The sequence below is a fragment of the Pararge aegeria genome, chromosome 6 (genome assembly GCF_905163445.1).
Source record: "Pararge aegeria chromosome 6, ilParAegt1.1, whole genome shotgun sequence".
Lineage (NCBI taxonomy): Eukaryota > Metazoa > Arthropoda > Insecta > Lepidoptera > Nymphalidae > Pararge > Pararge aegeria.
Window position 1 is genome coordinate 3,913,779 of NC_053185.1, and position 19,694 is coordinate 3,933,472.

The 19,694-nt window shown below is 36.1% G+C and overlaps 1 protein-coding gene across 1 annotated transcript in view; it reads right to left on the minus strand.

Moving 5' to 3' along the window:
* Positions 1-746: 746 nt before the first annotated feature.
* LOC120624317 (SEC14-like protein 2) overlaps positions 747-19,694 on the minus strand; it is a 56,483-nt gene continuing 37,535 nt past the window's right edge. The window contains exons 2-10 of the mRNA XM_039890782.1: positions 17,191-17,260; positions 10,071-10,114; positions 9,272-9,392; positions 6,845-6,996; positions 5,984-6,122; positions 4,968-5,167; positions 4,567-4,712; positions 3,686-3,834; positions 747-2,509 (exon numbers count right to left, since the gene is read on the minus strand). Coding sequence (XP_039746716.1) covers positions 2,355-2,509; positions 3,686-3,834; positions 4,567-4,712; positions 4,968-5,167; positions 5,984-6,122; positions 6,845-6,996; positions 9,272-9,392; positions 10,071-10,114; positions 17,191-17,260 — 1,176 coding nt within the window. The 3' untranslated portion in view covers positions 747-2,354. The remainder of the gene's footprint in view (positions 2,510-3,685; positions 3,835-4,566; positions 4,713-4,967; positions 5,168-5,983; positions 6,123-6,844; positions 6,997-9,271; positions 9,393-10,070; positions 10,115-17,190; positions 17,261-19,694) is intronic.

The window sequence follows — 19,694 nt, forward strand, 5'->3', positions numbered from 1 at the left end:
CTTCTTGTTTGTGTAGTTGTAAGCTAGTTTAACGCTATTTATTGCATGCGGTGTTTACCTGTAAGTAGATTTACATTTTGTCTTCATACAGTATAAGCTAGTTTAAATTGTTTTTTTTGAAATGTAAAGCTGTTGGTAAACCAAATAAAGAAAAAAGAAAAAAAAACTTTAATGCTGATAAAGTGCTTAGAATGATTAGATGATAACTGCTGAAATCCAAAATTGAGACCATAGCCTCTTAGTCTGGGGGTTACACTTTTTTTTTTTAATATTTCCTTGAAATTTGGAATGTAGTTATACTTATTCTATTTTAAAATCTTTAATATGCTTGCTAGGCATGGGATCGAAAAGTTCGAACTTTCAAAACGGTCTGGCTGATAAGGAAACATCTTGTTATTGTAAAAAAAGTATTATTAAAAAAATCCGCTTAGGCATTTAACCGAGAACGGGCAGTAGTGTCCTCAGTGCTACTACTACCATATACTGCGATCACCAACCCGTCTACACAGTCACGTCACGTGGTGATTTTTACAAGCTTTCAACTTTTATAAAATATCAAAGGTCGGGTTCAAGGGCTCATGGTATTAATACATTGAAACAAAGAAAATAAAAATGTAGGCACATTTGTGGAATAAATGGAATAGGTAATTGATTTAAAGGTAAATCTAAGAAAAATATTAAATTTGAGGAAAGAGAATATTTTGCTTAAAACTAATTTAAGACTTAAAGAGATATTTTTGTACAACCAATTTTACACCACCACTTTTTTATATTTTAAAAGTTTTTCTTATAGATATAGATTTCATATCATTCATAGCAGATTTAACCAAATGTTCAGTTATGTAACCTACTTAAACTTAGCGTTAGTAAAAATAAGTAAATTACAGAAAATTTCCCAACAAAAACAGACAAAGGATTAAATGATTATTTATTACCATCTATTAAAAATTCTCCATTTTCATTAGCCGATAAATAAAGATAATACATAACTGCTTTTATTTACCCATTTACATAGCATTGAATTAAGAATATACAGAATCCTCATTTAGCCATTATTAAAAGTAAATTTCCATATAAGTAAATTGTGTCCAAAAACAGTGAAAACGCCCCACTCACTTATAACTTTACATCCGCGGAATATTGCTCACAAACTTTTTCCCATGTTCTGGTGAACACTTAGAACATTAGATGTAAAATAATTACTGTCATCTGCTAAATGGTATGAAGTGACTTAACGTTTGCTCGAGAAACCATCCTAAAGTGGAGTTGTTTTGATGCTTCAATATTAGTCGTGTACACGGTTTTCGTATGCTCTTAATTCTGTGCCATATAATTAATAGACATGAATTCCAAGTCTTACTTCAAATCTCTTAAATATTTGAATGGGTCACAGCGCCTATTATATGTACCTACATTTAAAATTTTGGGTACCCAAGTATTATTTAGCTAACAATAGATTTAGCATACCTATTATTTAGAATAAAAAATGTAGAACTAACTACTTTAAACCTTAAATTTAAGCAAAGGATAATATGATAAGAATAGAATATTTCTCCCTGTTTTCTATATATCTTGTCAAGTTACGAACATGTATATTATCAACACTTACAATCTATGTTTTATAATCATTGTCAATTTCATATACCTGTTTACAGAAGATCCCTTATATTTAATGTCAATAAAATGCTTTATGGATTTCTATTTGACTTGAATTGAATAACAAGATAATGAAAATGAAGCTATAGCCATGAACTCCTATACTTTGAAGTTAATTAGTTACTTCTAATATTTTGTACATAAGTATAGTATAAAAACCGCACCAAACATTTTTTTCTTTTATCACAGAATATGCCTCACCGTTCTCTAAGCAACTATAGATAAATGCAGGGCTTTAAAAGCAGATTTGGATTAAACCGGTTTCATTCGGACAAATTGATTTGAGAACGCTATATCAAACCGTTCCTTTAACCGGTTTATAGTTCAATTAACTTAGAAACAACGCAAACCCGTGCGCTTCGCTTTCTTTGCAACGCGTTACATAAGCTCGATCGAACACGAGCGGGCAATCAACCCGTCAACGCTCACACAAGGAAACGACTCACTAACTAGGTAATTAACAGATTTAATTCGTTAAATTAACCGGTTAAAAGCGAACTTTTGTACCCAAAAAACCGCTTTTATTATTAATCTTGTTCTCAAAATGGACTTACTCTGACAACTAAGAAGTTTTTAAGCCCTGAATAGCGTTTTTTGAGCAATCTAACTAGCTAAGCGTAGATATAATTATGAATCTGCTTACATATTAAGGCACGATACGAGCTTACATTAATATGTACAATTATTATCAAAATCTCTTATGGAGTTGCTGTAACCATGCTGGCCCCGCTCGGTACAAGGTCTTCCGGATCGTCGCTCATATTGAGGTCTCTTTCCGGCATGGTCATGATGATGTCGTAATACACCTTCTTGTTCCGTAGGAATGAACCCTTGTTGTCGAATATTATCGTATCTGTAAAAAGAAACTAATCGTTGACGAGTGAAGGAATAAACCTATACCTAAAGCCTAAATGACTAAGGCCCAGAACACTCATGCCCGTTTTCACTACGGACAAGGCAATCAAAGAAGATTCCTAGTCATACATTTACCTTTCACCAAACTATTTTCTAACCACTCTATGCGCGGTAAGCAATGGCAGGAGACATTTATCGCCCCAAAGAAAGAATAAAAATGTATCTTCTCTCACAGCTTTATCAACTCTCAGAGCACAAGTGGAAATAATGTCCAAATAATATATGCGTTATAATAAACGGGGGTTAACTACTCCTATTTATTGTTCCCGTGCTTTAGCAGGTTGACACGTTAATTATATCCCTTGTAAGGGGATATATACCCTATATATATTATACTAGCGTACCCAGCCCGCTTCGCCGGGCTAGATTTTGCTTTATTTTATTTAAACAATAAACTTACATCATGAAATTTTCAATTTAAGTCTCATAATATATTAAATCATTTATTTCTCTCCGTATTCATTCTCTTCTATTCTTTTCTCGAGCGGGTGAAGATCATTATCTACACCCATGTACACCCAACAATAGAATATCATCAAAATAAAAGCTGTATTTGACATTTTGACAGTTCAAAAATAGGAGTGCTCCGATCGTCACCAAACTTTACAGGATGACTCGCCAGGTCAATCTGGAGATTCCCTGAAAGTTTCATTGAAATCGGTCTAGCCGTTTCTGAGCCTATACGGAACATACCCACACACTTTCTCTTTTATATATATATATAATCGGGGGATACAGTTTTTGTCTACTGCCTGTGCTAGCCCTGCTGATCACACGGGTGGAAATAATATCTTAATACAATATTTGTAAAAATATTAAATAAGAGCTAAACTTTTCCTTATCCCTGTTGCCGTGCCTTGGCGTGTGGACTGGTAAATTTTATCATTTATTAGTGAACATAATTGGGGTAGACGCGTGTTTAAGTGACAAAAAGACAAGTAAGATAAAATAGACCGAACCTACGAATATGTTCTATGTCAATAATTCAAAAGTCGCCTTTTTTCCTAATCCGGGAATCGAACCCAGCTTTTCGTGATCAGTAGTCAAACATGCTAACCACGAGTCCATCGACGCAGTTGTGAATAATGTCAAAAGTAACTGAAAGTAAACGTACAAGTGGCTGGTCCGGAGCATGATAGAACGCCAACTTCCATTGGTCCCTCGGAGACTTTTTTCGGATCATGGACTATACTTTCGTTACCATCCTGGTCTCTCCTCTTTATCGAGAACTTGATGTCGTGACTATCGACACCGAATTCCCATCTGTAAATCAATACAAAATACAATTGCTTATAACTTCTTCATTCTTACATATTCTTCAAGGTTCAGGTTAGTGATATTTATCACTTGCTTAAGCGGTGGACGGAAAAATCGTGACGAAACCTGCATGCCTGAGAGTTCTCGACAATTTTCTCAAAGCTATGTGGAGTCCACCTATTCGCACTGGACCTTAATCTCGTCTCATTGTGGCTGGAGACCCGTGCCCTGTAGTGGGCCGGTAATGGGATTTGCGGGTTAATTATTACTTACGGTCGCCCACTGGTCGAATTTGACGTAATTAATTTAAATCAAAGTTTGTACCTTATTTAGATACTATTGTCAATGACTAAAAGATTTCGCCAAAACTATAGAACGATTTAAAAAAATGATTATAAAATATATATATATATATGTGTGTGTCGAAAAGGTCATAGTGTGTATAATGATTTTTTTATTGATTTAATGTATGTTTAATGGATAATTAAAAAAAATTTGCATTCTGCATTCTGCATTCCTTCTCTATACTTATAAACAATAAGTATGGGGAATTTCGAAATTACAAAGCCAAAGTTGTGCTTTTGTCTAGGTTTTCGTAGGCTCGCTGGCCCAGTTGTGACCGCGATGGTCACATAAGTGGGAAGACTCAGGTTCGACAGATGCAAAACCGGAGTTTATAATTTCTATATTTTCTATGGTCAACGCGAGATCTTAAAACTCACAGCTCAAAAGACTTACTTCAAAACACTATCACCGTCGGCGCACAAGAGATCGACGCAGTGCTTCTCGCCTGTCTTGACAGTCACCTTCGTGTACTCCTTCTTGGACTCATTCAATACGTTCCGCGCGTAAAATTTCTTTGATACTTTTCCACCGGGTTTCACCTGAAACAATATGAAAAAGAAACCATATTTTATTCAGGTCACAGCCTCAAACGTGAACACAAAAATGCTGCTTGGCGACAGAAAAGAGCATTGCCGTAGTACTTGCCCCTACGAGCTCTGTCACAAAAAGTAATGTGTTCAGAAGTGGGATCGATCAATATCCCACTGCTGAATAAAGAGCTCCTCTCACAAGCGAGAGGGATAGAAAGCCACTTGTTTGGTTACAGGAAAGCTAATAAGGAACAACAAACTCACAATAGAACTGCATTTGGGATCTCCATTCTCATCAACCATGCTGCCTCCATAGTGCTGTGGCAACTGGTCCTTGTCGATTACTGTCAATACTTGAGCTTGCCATTTTTTAGCGTCACTGCCGTAGATACGGATCTTGGATAACGTGTATTCGTCCATGAACTTTTTGATGACGTTAAATGCCAGCGAGAATACTTTTGGGGCTGAAAAAGGGGGTTAAAGACAATTCACTCAATTTGTTTTTTCAGAATAGATATTCAAATAGTTTTGCTTGTGTAGTCTACATACAAGAAAAACATATATCTATTAAATTGTATAGGCGTGCGCTGGCTTTTAAACAATAAAAGGAGTAGCAAGGTTATTAAAGGTCATGGTTTTGTCATCTCTATCGGATCTCTTAAGACCAATGTGTTCAGAACTACCGTTATAATTTTGACAGACGTGTTGTTGTGATGTTGGGACCCATCGGTTTTTTGCTAGGTCGATGCATGTATGCCTGCACTAACATGTCAATCGCAAAAGCTAAATGTAGGCAAAGCCAGTGCTAGAAATGTGTACGACAAGGAATCTAATTGCTAACAGGAAAGTCTTCATGCAACCATTTGGATTTTAGTCCCCATACTTAAGTATTGTTGACTTCATAGCAGGAACACACTTTTTACATTCTTGATAATCATCATCATCATATCGACCTCATCATATCGTCTTTTGTAGGGAGTTCTAAATTCCATGGTTTTGGGCCGCTTGTGTTCAACGGTTCCTAGCGACACGCTTAATGTCGTCTGCCCTGCCTGTCTGTGTCCCGCCATTACCAATTTAGATTCGCGAATTATTGAGCTGTGCCGGTAAATATGGTCCTTCCACGGTTTGATGGACACAGCAGAAATGAGATCACATTTCTGATTTGATCACGTAGAGACATTGTGAGCACAGCTCTCTCCATCGCCCGCTGAGTCACTCTGAATCTTATGATAATATCGTTGAGTTATTAAGTCTAGGAATGATCCTGGTTCACATACCATTAACAATGAAGCATATCTTCAGTATCTCGGGGTAGTTTGCCTCGTAAATCTGCAGCAGACTGAACACCAGTTCCGCTGCTGGCTTCCAGGCGTATTGACGCATGTTGAACCCTTCTAGGTCGAAGAGGACTGTTACCTGTAATAGAGGATAGGTTTACAAGTTTCATCCGAAACATATTTTTTTATGTTTAATTCCTACCTTAAAAAACAATTATAAAATTTATAATTGGGATTAGAGCCGATATTGCCATATTTTATAACTGTCCCTTTCGACAGACCAGACGAAAAGGAATAGTTACAGATGTTACAGATGTAGATACAGATGTTTATTCTTCTTTCAGTTGTCTCGCTGTCTAGCGGAGTTGGGCGATAAGTTCAGTAGGCATATCTATTATTATTATTATTATTGTGTAACCTGTTGAACGTCTACAGCTGGACATAGATCTTTTTAGGGATTTCCATGCGCCACGATCTTTTTCCAGTGTATCCAGTGCCACAGTGTATGCAGCAACTCCCTGCGATTCGATTGATACCGTCTGCCCACCGAGGTCTCCATTCTAGCACTTTGGAAACAGAACGTCCATAGGGATTTCGAGCTTTGTGCCCAGTCTAATGCCAATTTCATTCACTTTGTTCATTGTACTTAAAGGATATTTATTTATACACTTTTTTTGGGCACCACAAAAAGGAAAAAACAGAGATGGACGGGATAAGAAAAAAAATTAAAATTAAATGATATTGGTGCTAGGTCTAAAAAAGTGGTTTTCATTTACACACGAATCAACACGATCATTGTAAATAGGACAGCACTATTTACTTTAGAGATTTGTGTACCACAGAATTGCCTCCGATATCTACCTTAAGGGCATTGGCTCCGTGGGTCTGCGCCTGTTTACTGGCCAAAGAGAGGTAGTTTTCCAGATGTAACAGAACCATGCGGATGATATCAGTGCGCGTCACCGCGTGCAGCAGGCCCCATACATCCAGACCCACGAACGGAATTACTAATACTGGAACGGAAAAATACTATATTAGGATTATTTTTTATCTGGACCTGTTAAACACGGTTTTCTTGACCGATTTCTAAGAGATATTATAGAGCGCAAACATAGGTGCACTCTATTGCCTATTACCTTTGCACAGCGTCTTCGCCGGCGACGACGAAGTCCCCGACTTGTGACGTCATCCAGACGTGGGCTCACACCACGGCCTCGGAGGCGTGCGGACTAATCACCGTCCGAAACCCTTTCACTAAAATCGTCGCTTGAGCCGAGGTTCGGCCTCACATGAGGCCTCAAGGAACATGAGGAACAATCCCTTCACTTCTTCGAGCCCTAGGGTTGAAACTCTTACTGGCAAAGCCATATTCCAGCAATAAGCCCACACAACCGCAAAAAAAGAAACTTCCACCAATCTCATACTGCGATGGAACATGAGATAGGACACGATCGGAAGGAAATTTCCTAAGGATTACATGATTGAAAAATCCTATAGACAATATTTATTGCTCGGACCCGGGCTCGAACTCATGACCTCGTTATATGCAGTCACACATGCTATCCACTAATTCAACGAAGCAGTTATGTTAAGTGATGGCATTGATGGCAATTATTTGAAACCCATGCCCATTATCTGTTTCGTCTCGGCATCGGACCTGAACGCTAGATCATTTGGCGGCAATGCGGTAGGGTGATAACTAACCACAGCTGCACAGCTAACATGGGCTGGAGACAATTATCTCCCCGGGGAAAGGATATAAATTTATCTTCTCCCACAGCTGTATAAACTCTCAGAGGACTAGCGCACAATAGGAAATAATGTCCAAATAGTATATTTGATATTATAATAAACGGGGGTAAACTTCTCCTCGTCCTTGTTCCCGTGCTTTGCAGGTGGAAACGTGAATTATATATTTTGTCAGGGGATACAATCGGGGGACATAATTTTTGTCCTGTCTGTGCTAGCCCTGCTGAGGCCTACCCCCAATCCGACAGATAGTCCATTAGTAGTAGGTATACGACAGAAAATTCATAAGTTACAAATTCTTAAATTGAGTTTTCAGCCCGGGACTCACCTATAAGTTCATTGCGCCAGCGATTTATTAGTGAACGTAGCATAACGCCGGAATAGAGGAGTGTTTTTTTACGCTTTGTGTGACATTTGAAATTTGATGTCAGTTGGAGAGTGACACTGTATAATTAATCCGACGTATATTACGTTTATAAAGACGAAGACACGAAGACGTTTAGTGGCGCCCCTATAAGGTTAGTCCGCTTCCACCTTGGACAGTAGTTTATTTTATTTATATATATGTATTAAAACAAGGTTATGACCCACAAATATTCGAATAGATACAGGTAAAAAGTCGTAATTTGGCCATGGTGTGGGTGAGTATCTGACTCCTAACTAGTTATAACTGTATTTAGTAGTAGTAATGTAATTTACTGATAAAGTGCACTATAAAACACATCACTTATTTCTTAGAACTTAATATCAAAACATGATTAAATAGTAGGTCTATAAACTTAATAAACACAAAACTTAACAAACTAGTATTAAAACAAGAAACTTTACTGCATACTACTTGACATATTTTAATAAAAACTCACACATACAATACGTGAATACCGAACAACATTGCCTACTTAAATTTGTTAGATTATGTATGTTACTTTAGAATCGTTTTAGTAATAGAAGAGCTTTTTGTGATGCTTATCCGGGGAAGTACTAATACCGAGCAGCATTGTTGCATGGTTGCCTGAGTAATAACAGGCACCTGAGGCTTAACCATCTACTTGGGCCATAAATTTTTGACGTCATCGTCTTATAATTCGATGGAGCCGGCTGCACGCACGAAAAAACATGACATATACGGCGTTACCACGCTCTGAGGCGTTCCATTCAAGGCTTGAAGAGAGCGCGGAACGAGCGACCAAGAGGCACAGTCGGCCTCCGCGTTCGACATCTGTCTCACTCCTACTTGAGTGAGCGATGCGTCCGCGTGGACAGCTTCTATACAATAATACATTTACATGTTTTCGGCAAGGATGAAGTGCAGTGAAAAGTGAATGTGGTGTCAATTGTTTATAGCAACGATAATATCTATCAAACAAATAAAATTAAAATTTTCTTTTGAAAAATGCAACCATTCCATCAGTATTTTCTTACGACGTTGTCACGTTCAACTATCGTCAGTAAGCCGACAGACTAAGGCTTTACAGACAACCAATTTTTTTTACTATAAAGAAAAATATCAAAACAATAACTATATAAGTGCACACTTACTTGGCGACCCCTCTTTGTCAAATCCGGTAGTTCCACTTGGGAAATGCTGCTCTAATACTGCAGGTGCTTGCCAGGAGGCCAGGGTAGTGTCAACGCCCCATTTTTCACGCCACTTCATTGACTGAAAAAGTAGGAAAGGTAACTTGAATATGTATAGGTATGGGCGTACCTAGGGTGGGACAGGGGAGGGCAGCTGCCTCCCCCCTGGAAATCTCGCAAAAAATGTATGAACTCTCTTAAAAAATATATGGCGGCCATGATAAAGACAGCTTCCGTATCGATTATAGATAGCCCTCTAAAATTATGTTCAAAAACAGCCGCGGATGAACTGACCTTAAAAAATCTCACTTTTCCCCCCTAGACAAGAAACTAGGATGGGATGGTGACGAAGTACGAAGTCAAACTGGTAAGATAGGTTAGTACCTACCAGCCTCTCATAAAGTATTCATGAAACCCATAGATCTTAGTAAGTATTAATTTCAACATCCTGGTAAGACTCTAGAGCAGCGATGGAAACTGTTGGAACGCGTGCCAAAGATGGCTCGCGAGTTATAATTTTGGGCACGTCCTTGATTAAGCAACTACCTACGTTACTTCGTATAACTGATATTTAAGCAGCAGACCTTACTTTTCAAGAGTCCAAGATTTATTGTGCGCTTAATTTATTATTATTTATAATTTTTTATATTGTTAATTTGACCCAACGACATCGATGGAAACTTCTTTCTCAGGAGTTAGGGCGCCTGCTTTGGGGCGACGTCGAATATTATTATTAAGTTTTCGTTGATTTTAAACTTACATCTCTGAGCATTTTTTCCGCGGCATCTGGATTCCACTGCCTGGCTAAAACAAAAGGAAAGAAGAATATTTTATTTATTACAACAAATAGGCTAATGATTTAATATGGTTATGATTTATGGTAATGATTTATTTAATAACCATTACCATTCAAAATTCCTAATAACGCTGAAGATACACGAAGGAAGCCAAAAGTCTGCATAGAACAACTCTTGCTGGTAATCAGTACTATATTCTTGGGTCTAAGTTATATAATAAAATAAACAATGCACTCAATATTTATCCACTATAATTAAGCTTATGTAAAAAAACTATTAAAGATTGCCTTCTAAGACATTTATACATCTAAATAACTTGTGAAGTTTTTACAATTTTGTTTTTTGTAGTTGCTATGTGTACAATACGTAATCAAATAATAAATTTAAAAAAAAAGCCAAAAAGATGCCACACACTACAATTTTTTAACGCTATGCACCTAAGTTCTAAATGCCACCCAGCGCCTTTTCTAATAGAAAACAACTTCAATGCTCGTATAACAGAAACACCAGGATAAAGGTCTAAGTCGTATGTGGCACAACCTAGTAAAAGGTTAAAGCTCAGCATACATTGCTTGATAAGTATGCAGCGCTGAGTTTCAGCTGGAACCCGAAGCCAGTCAGGGATGACGTAACTTAAAATAATTTGGTATAAGTATAATGATTACAAATCTACTTAAATTTTTACTTAGCCCTATTGATCAAGATAAAACAAGTCTTGGTATTTTTAAGTTTGTATTACCTTGCTTGGTTACAAAAATATGTTTATACATTTTAATTTAAAAGAACTTTGTAAAATTAAATATTTACCAATTTGTTTAATATCTTTACACGTCATTGGTTATTACTTCATAAAATAAGCACATATCAAGTGCTTTTCAATGCCAATGTTAATTACCACGGTGAATTTGCTTAACCTGCTTTATACTGGTTTTATATTTACAGATGAAGTATACAAATCAAACAAGTTGTTTTTCGCGATAATTCTGAGCTTACACTAGCTGATCCACGCGACGATGTCCGACGTTCTTACCTGATGATATTCCCTTATAAACAAACATTCTTCCGCTATTCCACATAATATACCACCGCGGCGCCTCGACCGCCATTGCTATAACTCCGTATGCTTGGCTCCTAGATTGGGCTATCAAATACCAAAATGGATTTTTTTTGTTTAACTGTAAATTCCCTTCCTTTTTACATTTAATTGTCGACCACTTGTAATAATGAAACTTAGAAAATGACAAACTTTCATATAGACTTTATCCCATATTGAACTCCCGAGGGGTGAAATTTTATAAAAGCATGCCTATAGCTTTCCTAAAATATAAAGTAACTTAGAGTAATAAGAACTTCTAAGAGCGGATTTTTTGGACGGAAAAGGAAACAGCAATAAAATAAAAATCCAGCGATTTTAATAAAAATTCAAAATTACGTTCTTTCAAGGAGCCTTCTATAATATAAAATTTGTCCGGATGTGATAACTCTACTACCGCATATCTGTAAAATATTGTACCTAATCTAAAAAACACAAGTTTTAATTCTCTGATCTATCCTGTTTCACGGAAAGACCAAAAATCTCTAGCAAACAAAATGAGCATCAAACACTATAATTGTAAGTAATTAACGTATATATTAAGAATTTCATTATAATATGCATTATGAAAAAAAAATCGTATAAAATACGAAAGGTTGTGGAAAAGTACTTAGTTATTATATCGATAGGCCAACCGTCATATCAGCCAAAAACATTGACGTCATTACAGATTAACATTGACGTCAAAATGACCGCAAACAATAGTAGCTCCACCATCCTAAAATTTAGCTCTTAATTTAAAATCATCATCATCGTCGTATCCATCCAATGCCGGCCCAATACAAGGCACGGGTTTCCTCCCACAACGAGAAGTGTTTAAACCGTAGTCCGCCACGCTGGTCCAGTGCGAATTGGTTGACATTTACGGCCTTATAAATAAATGTGGCATAGCGTCACATTCGTTGAAGTGCGACAAAATACTGCATGAGTATTGCAACGTTATTCCACGTTTATTTTTAAGGCCCTAAGTATCTCAATGAAGGATTGATTTAAGTTAGATTTTTTATGTTAAACATTTTCTTTGTTTATTTAAGTACGTCACGTACGTTGTATTCAATTTATATGGGACTTTATTATTCTCTATCATTTATTCTTTTTAATTTTTTTTTTAATTCTTAACAATGCTTGAAAATAAAATAAAAAACACTATAAAAAAAACATCCAGCCTCCGCTTGCGGGGCTTTTGAATGCCCAAGCAACCGGCGGTCAGGGCTCCAGAGTGAGGAACCTCCTCACAATACGCGCCGTTTCAAGGACTACTGCCTTCTGTATCTGACCCTTGATCCAACTTGAGCTTTTCGCGAGAAGACCATTGACTGAAACTACGATCGGAACAATACTCAACATTCCACATGGCGGTAATCTCGTGAGCAAGGTCCAAGTATTTAGATACTTTTTCCTTTTCAGCTTTCACCAGATTATCGTCATGTGGAATAGTAATGTCAACAATTATTGCACGGCGCACTGATCGATCGACTAGCACTATATCAGGTCTATTAGCTGTAATATACCTGTCAGTGATAATCGTTCGATCCCAGTAGAGCAATGCACTGCTATATGGGACGTTATTATTAAAAACTTAATTCTATACAAATCTAAAGCTAACTATTTGAGTGATTTACTTACAAAGCTATAACTCGCAGCCCGAAGAAATAACGCCCAGCCCAGCTCATGCCGATCAGCACCAAAAGTCGATCGACGGCTATTTTAAAAACTTAGCAGGACTTCTTAGGACTTAGATGACTAATACTTAGTTTTCCGTTCTTGGTTATTGTTATTTAAAAAATGAGTTATCAGGTACTACTTAATGGCGACTAAATAATAAAACTATTTATTTATTTTCACATAAGTTTCCAAAATTGCGTGTGCGTTCTTTTTGTTTTCTTTCCTCTACACATTAGCCCTTGACTGCAAACGCATCTGGTAAGTGTTAATGCAGTCTAAGATGGTAACGCGTTAATCTGTAAGTTGGGGTACGTAACCCATACCCCTAATCGGTTTCTACGCGACATCGTACCGGTACGCTAAATCGCTTGGCACATTTTTGCCAAAGCCTACCAGCGGTAAAATCCTAGGTTAGGGCTTCAGCCAGCCTTTCAAGGGACCGAGTTAGAGTGCGTTTAAAGCAATTTATTATTATCACGTGCTTTAAATGCGTGGGAAAACATCGTTAGGAAACCTCTTAAAGGCGTGTGTCGCATATACGGTCAGCGCGGTAGACTACTAGGCCAGGAGAATTACGGGAAAATCTTTCAGATATGGGAAAGTCTTGACGTAACTTAGATAACCATTGAAATCGCTGGCGAATCGTATAAGTATTGCATTTCTCGGGGTGCTCCAGCTTGAAAAGGTGTGCTAATTGCATAAACAACGAAAAACTGAAAAAAAATGCAAAAATCGCGTTTTTTTCCGGAAACAATCGCGTATATCTCGATAAATATGCATTTTAGAGAAAAAATGTATACTTATAAATTTGTTCGTTATGAAATTTCCTATAAGATAGAGTTGGTCCGATATCCATAAATTTGCAATTCTCGCTGCAAAATGCTCGAAAGTGCGAAAAAAGTAGGTCAAAAACAAGGTCATTTTAAATTGTTTATTGAACAATGAAAAAATTCTTCAATCACGCTATAAATTTCAAGAAAAGTACTTGGTTCCAATACAAATCGAACGCCGTAAGAGCGGTTACGATCGGGCTGATAGTTTTTGCATAATTCTATTGTTAATTAAGCTACCTTGAAAAAAAGACCTTTTTTAAAATTTTGTGCCAGGCTCAAAGTTATGAATCTTTTTTTGCGCCCCCGCTTTCACACCTTCTTGGACCCTTAAACTATCATACGCAATTGTTATCTTAACCATTTTTCAATTTTTAACAACTTTTTGAGCGGTTTTAAAAAGTTGAAAATTTTTGGCTTTTAAATAAATAAGCCTCTGAAGCGGGATTTGCGAGTGTGAAAAAATCGAAAGGTAGGGAAAAATAGTACTCGGAGAGACGCTTCTTTTAAAAAAAAATCATCCAATTTGGTCCGTTAGATGTTGAGATATTACATTCCAAAGTTGGGAAGGGTTTGCGGCGTAACGGTTAATGATGTAACAATAAATTTTATACCAATCGATACGTTTTTCCGAGATCTTTTCCTATGTGCTTTAAAAAATGACATAGGATGTGTGCATCACGCGCAAAAATTAGCATAAACATAATGTAGTGCGCGCTCGGAGGCGCGCTCGGGCCGGAAGTAGGAGGGGTGGGGATAGAGTGCGAAACTTGAAACGGGCGCTTCAAAATCGGCGCGCTCGCTTCAGGGTGACTTATCTCGGCTTCTACTGCACCGATTTTGACCATTTTTTTTTTTAAACTGGGGTACAAGAAGGAGATAAATTCAATTTTCGTAGTTGCGTTTATCAATTTTTATAAATAAACAATCTGTATTCGATTTTCATAAACATGCATTTTTAAATGTTGCTAAAAATTAATGCTAATCGTGATATCATTATTGGGCACACATTGTACCTTGTAAAATAGTATTAAATTGAAAAATTTCATGCTTAAACTTTTTTATTGTTTGCTACTATTCTCCTGTCTACGCTAATATCTACTCACGTCGGATAATCTGTACAAGTTTGTGCCTGCCTTTGGCATTGTAAATCGTAATTGCTTTTTAATGACCTTATCCCTTAATTTATTATCTTAGCTATTAACCATGCACCAAGACACAAGATTAAAGTAAATTATGCGGTGTCTAGACAGTCTCCAGGTGTCTACATGGACTTTAGACGGACAGTGTCTCGAGGTGTCTAGACAGGCCCTCATTAGGCCCACCCCAATATATACAATATACAATATACTTATACAACAATATACTTCAATATACTTCGGGACATCAGTTGTAAATGTACTAAAGGCTGCACAAAATCTTGCAGCTGTGTCAAACACGGATTACAATGTTCCGATTATTGCGCAGGATGCCACGGTCAAACATGTAAAAATTGCGAAAAAAATGTATTAGATAATATAGATATAGAAGATAGCAGCGATGTCGATGAGAGGGAAAATGATGTTCAATTCGATGTAGAAAGAAATATGTTAGATGAAGATTGCGTTTCCGACAACGAAGACAGCAACGACGAAATTCCGTGTAAAAAACAAAAATTAACGTAATAAATCAATTTTTTAATAAATAAATACTATAGTTTATGTAAATGTAATGGAAATGTCAATATTTTACAATTATTTATACCTTATCTTCTGTTATTCAATGTATTATAGTAATTCAATAACAATAAAATTAATTTATATCATTATTCCGCATAAATTTTTCAATTTAATACTATTTTACAAGGTACAATGTGTGCCCAATAATGATATCACGATTAGCATTAATTTTTAGCAACATTTAAAAATGCATGTTTATGAAAATCGAATACAGATTGTTTATTTATAAAAATTGATAAACGCAACTACGAAAATTGAATTTATCTCCTTCTTGTACCCCAGTTTAAAAAAAAAATGGTCAAAATCGGTGCAGTAGAAGCCGAGATAAGTCACCCTGAAGCGAGCGCGCCGATTTTGAAGCGCCCGTTTCAAGTTTCGCACTCTATCCCCACCCCTCCTACTTCCGGCCCGAGCGCGCCTCCGAGCGCGCACTACATTATGTTTATGCTAATTTTTGCGCGTGATGCACACATCCTATGTCATTTTTTAAAGCACATAGGAAAAGATCTCGGAAAAACCTATCGATTGGTATAAAATTTATTGTTACATCATTAACCGTTACGCCGCAAACCCTTCCCAACTTTGGAATGTAATATCTCAACATCTAACGGACCAAATTGGATGATTTTTTTTTTAAAAGAAGCGTCTCTCCGAGTACTATTTTTCCCTACCTTTCGATTTTTTCACACTCGCAAATCCCGCTTCACAGGCTTATTTATTTAAAAGCCAAAAATTTTCAACTTTTTAAAACCGCTCAAAAAGTTGTTAAAAATTGAAAAATGGTTAAGATAACAATTGCGTATGATAGTTTAAGGGTCCAAGAAGGTGTGAAAGCGGGGGCGCAAAAAAAGATTCATAACTTTGAGCCTGGCACAAAATTTTAAAAAAGGTCTTTTTTTCAAGGTAGCTTAATTAACAATAGAATTATGCAAAAACTATCAGCCCGATCGTAACCGCTCTTACGGCGTTCGATTTGTATTGGAACCAAGTACTTTTCTTGAAATTTATAGCGTGATTGAAGAATTTTTTCATTGTTCAATAAACAATTTAAAATGACCTTGTTTTTGACCTACTTTTTTCGCACTTTCGAGCATTTTGCAGCGAGAATTGCAAATTTATGGATATCGGACCAACTCTATCTTATAGGAAATTTCATAACGAACAAATTTATAAGTATACATTTTTTCTCTAAAATGCATATTTATCGAGATATACGCGATTGTTTCCGGAAAAAAACGCGATTTTTGCATTTTTTTTCAGTTTTTCGTTGTTTATGCAATTAGCACACCTTTTCAAGCTGGAGCACCCCGAGAAATGCAATACTTATACGATTCGCCAGCGATTTCAATGGTTATCTAAGTTACGTCAAGACTTTCCCATCCCAACCTGTAACCCTCCTGGCCTATACGGCCTATACTCTTCTCATCCTGAGGAGACCCGTGCTCTGTAACGAGCCGGTATTGTGTTGATAATGACGATTATGAAACATTGGCGCAGTTTGCAGCGACCCTGCTTTCTGAGTCCAAGGCCGTGGGTTCGATTCCCACAACTGGATAATGTTTGTGTGATGAGCATGAATGTTTTTCAGTGTCTGGGTGTTTATATATATATTCTAAAGTATTTATGTATATTATTCATAAAATATTCATCAGTCGTCTTAGTACCCATAACACAAGCTACGCTTACTTTGGGGCTAGGTGGCGATATGTGTATTGTCGTAGTATATTTATTTATTTATTTATTGGTTTATACAAAGAACATTATGTGAATGACTTACCTCGCAGCCATCTTAATAAAAAGTGATCGTTGTGCTCAGGCTTCAAAACATCTCTTACGCTCCTTCGGAACTGCAACAAACGACAATTTTTCATTAATTTTAGAAACAAACGGCAATTTAATACTTACTTAACAATATCCCTATCCCTATCCCTACTTCCGTACTAATATTATAAATGTGAATGTAAGTATGTTTGTAACGCTTTCACGCAAAAACTACTAAACCGATCATCATGAAACTTTGTACACATATTTCTTAAGGTATTAGAATTAATATAGGATGCTTTTTATACCGAAATTAAGCTCAGTTCTTTTGGGAGAGGGGTAGAAGGTGTTTGACGGTTTTACACCATAACGCCGATAACCGATTTAAATAATTACTTTTGTTCTTTAGAGGTTTGCCCAAATTTGATTAAAGATAGAGGACACAACTCCTCAGAGGACGGCAGCCAACCCTTCATTTAAGGCTTAGCTATCCTAAATACATAAAGTGCGTAGAATGACACCTAAATCAAATGCCACATGTCTTTCGAAAAAAAAAACAAACGCAGACGAAGTCTCGGGCAACAGCTAGTATTGCATAAAACTGAAAATCTATACATACATCAACTGATAAAAACATGAACCCTTTCGCAGTCGGATAAAAAAGTTAGGGTTGGTAAATAACAATGGACCGTTTGATTGTCTACGACTTTAAGATTCTCGATAAAACTCATTATAGGATAGGAAGGTATCCATTTTTAGTGTTTGGTGGACAAGAAATCCAAATCCTAAATATTATTATAAATGCAAAAGTGTATTTGTTCGCCCTGTCTTTACACCCTAACTTAGCAACCAATAGACATTTTTTTTGGCAAAGACGGGGAGTAACTAAGGCTACTTTTGTTCCTGGAAAAACATCCATCAAATTCCCAAGGATGGTTAACATAATATATATTCGTTAATTTACACAAAAAGTCCTAACAAAACATCCAGTTGACTTGATTTTTGGCATGGAGATAGTTGAAAGGACTATCTCCATGCCAAAAATCATGTCAACTGATAGATAGATAGAAGACGGATAGTTGAAAGTGTAACATTGGCTACTTTTAGTGTAAGAAATCACTTTTTTTTGTAATTAGATACGTATATCACTGCGATGATACCCGATAGTATATCGGGTATCATCGCAGTGAATACGTATACTAGTTACCTACTACCAAATTATTTGGTACCTATTCAGGATGTACTTCAATTAGAGCAGAGGTCAGGACTCAGAAGTGAGTGATGATAAAATAAATAGTATCTACGTCTACTACTTATAATATTGTCTGTCTTTTATACTATTTTTAAATAATATCTCTATTCCATATAAAACATTATAATTAATGAAACACATCTAAACTTAGTCAGTTTTTTAATTCTTAAAATTTTAACCTGACTTATCTTAGTTACATAAACTTTGATCATAGTTTTACTAAAATTAGACAGACGGCAGTCGAGTGCGATGTAATCTGTATGCAATGCTTTAATTTGCCAAATTCCTTACGAAATAAAAATTTATTTTACTTGCAGCGCCAGTTTTTTGATTATCTCGATCGGCTAAAATCTCAAATGGTTGTGTATGCAATTTTTTTATTAGTTTTTTATATTGTACCTACGTGTCCTTGTTTTACTATTTTATACATATTTTTAGTAAAAATAAATTTATGTAGATATTTATAGATAATTTATATGCATATATTATAGAAAAATGCATTTTTCAATAATCGAGGTCAATATACCTATCTATTTTAATTAACTAGGAAATTAGTAGTAGCAACGAAGTATATATTCTATTTAAGTTTAACCGGTTTATTAATTGCCGATTTCCGATTGTGCGTTATGCGTTTGTAAGTAATGCATGAATCATGATGCATTACCAGTCCAAGACAGGAAGTAAGTACTGACCAAGTGATATCTAAATCAACTTAAACGTTAATCCTTAGACGAAGTACTCGTACCTACTATTATCTGAGCGTTAATGACAGCCATTAATGTACGAGTAATAATAAAACTTTTTGTGTCAGAAATAAATAACGCGGAGAAACGTAGTAGGTAAATATATTATTATAGATATTTTTATTCTTTGTCGTGAGCTTGTAAACTCTTGCCATCGATCTTTAACACAACAAAGACGTTGATTATAACAACTACTTTCGCCAAAGGTTGTCTGGGAGAGATCGCTTTAGCTATAAGACCGCCTTTGCACACCTAAACTAGTTTTTTATTATTTATTATTTTTATCTGTTTTCCTTTGTCCATCTTGTTTTTGTGTGTGCAATAAAGAATTTAATAATAATTAAATTATAGATCAGACTATGTTAGTAACTAGTAATTAGTAATAGTAATAGTATTAGTTCTAGTAATATAGTAATAGTAATAATATTATAAATGAGAATGTGAGTTTTATTTGTTTGTTTGATTGTTTTTTTTCACGTAAAAACTACTGAACCGATCATCATGAAACATTGGTAACATGTTTTT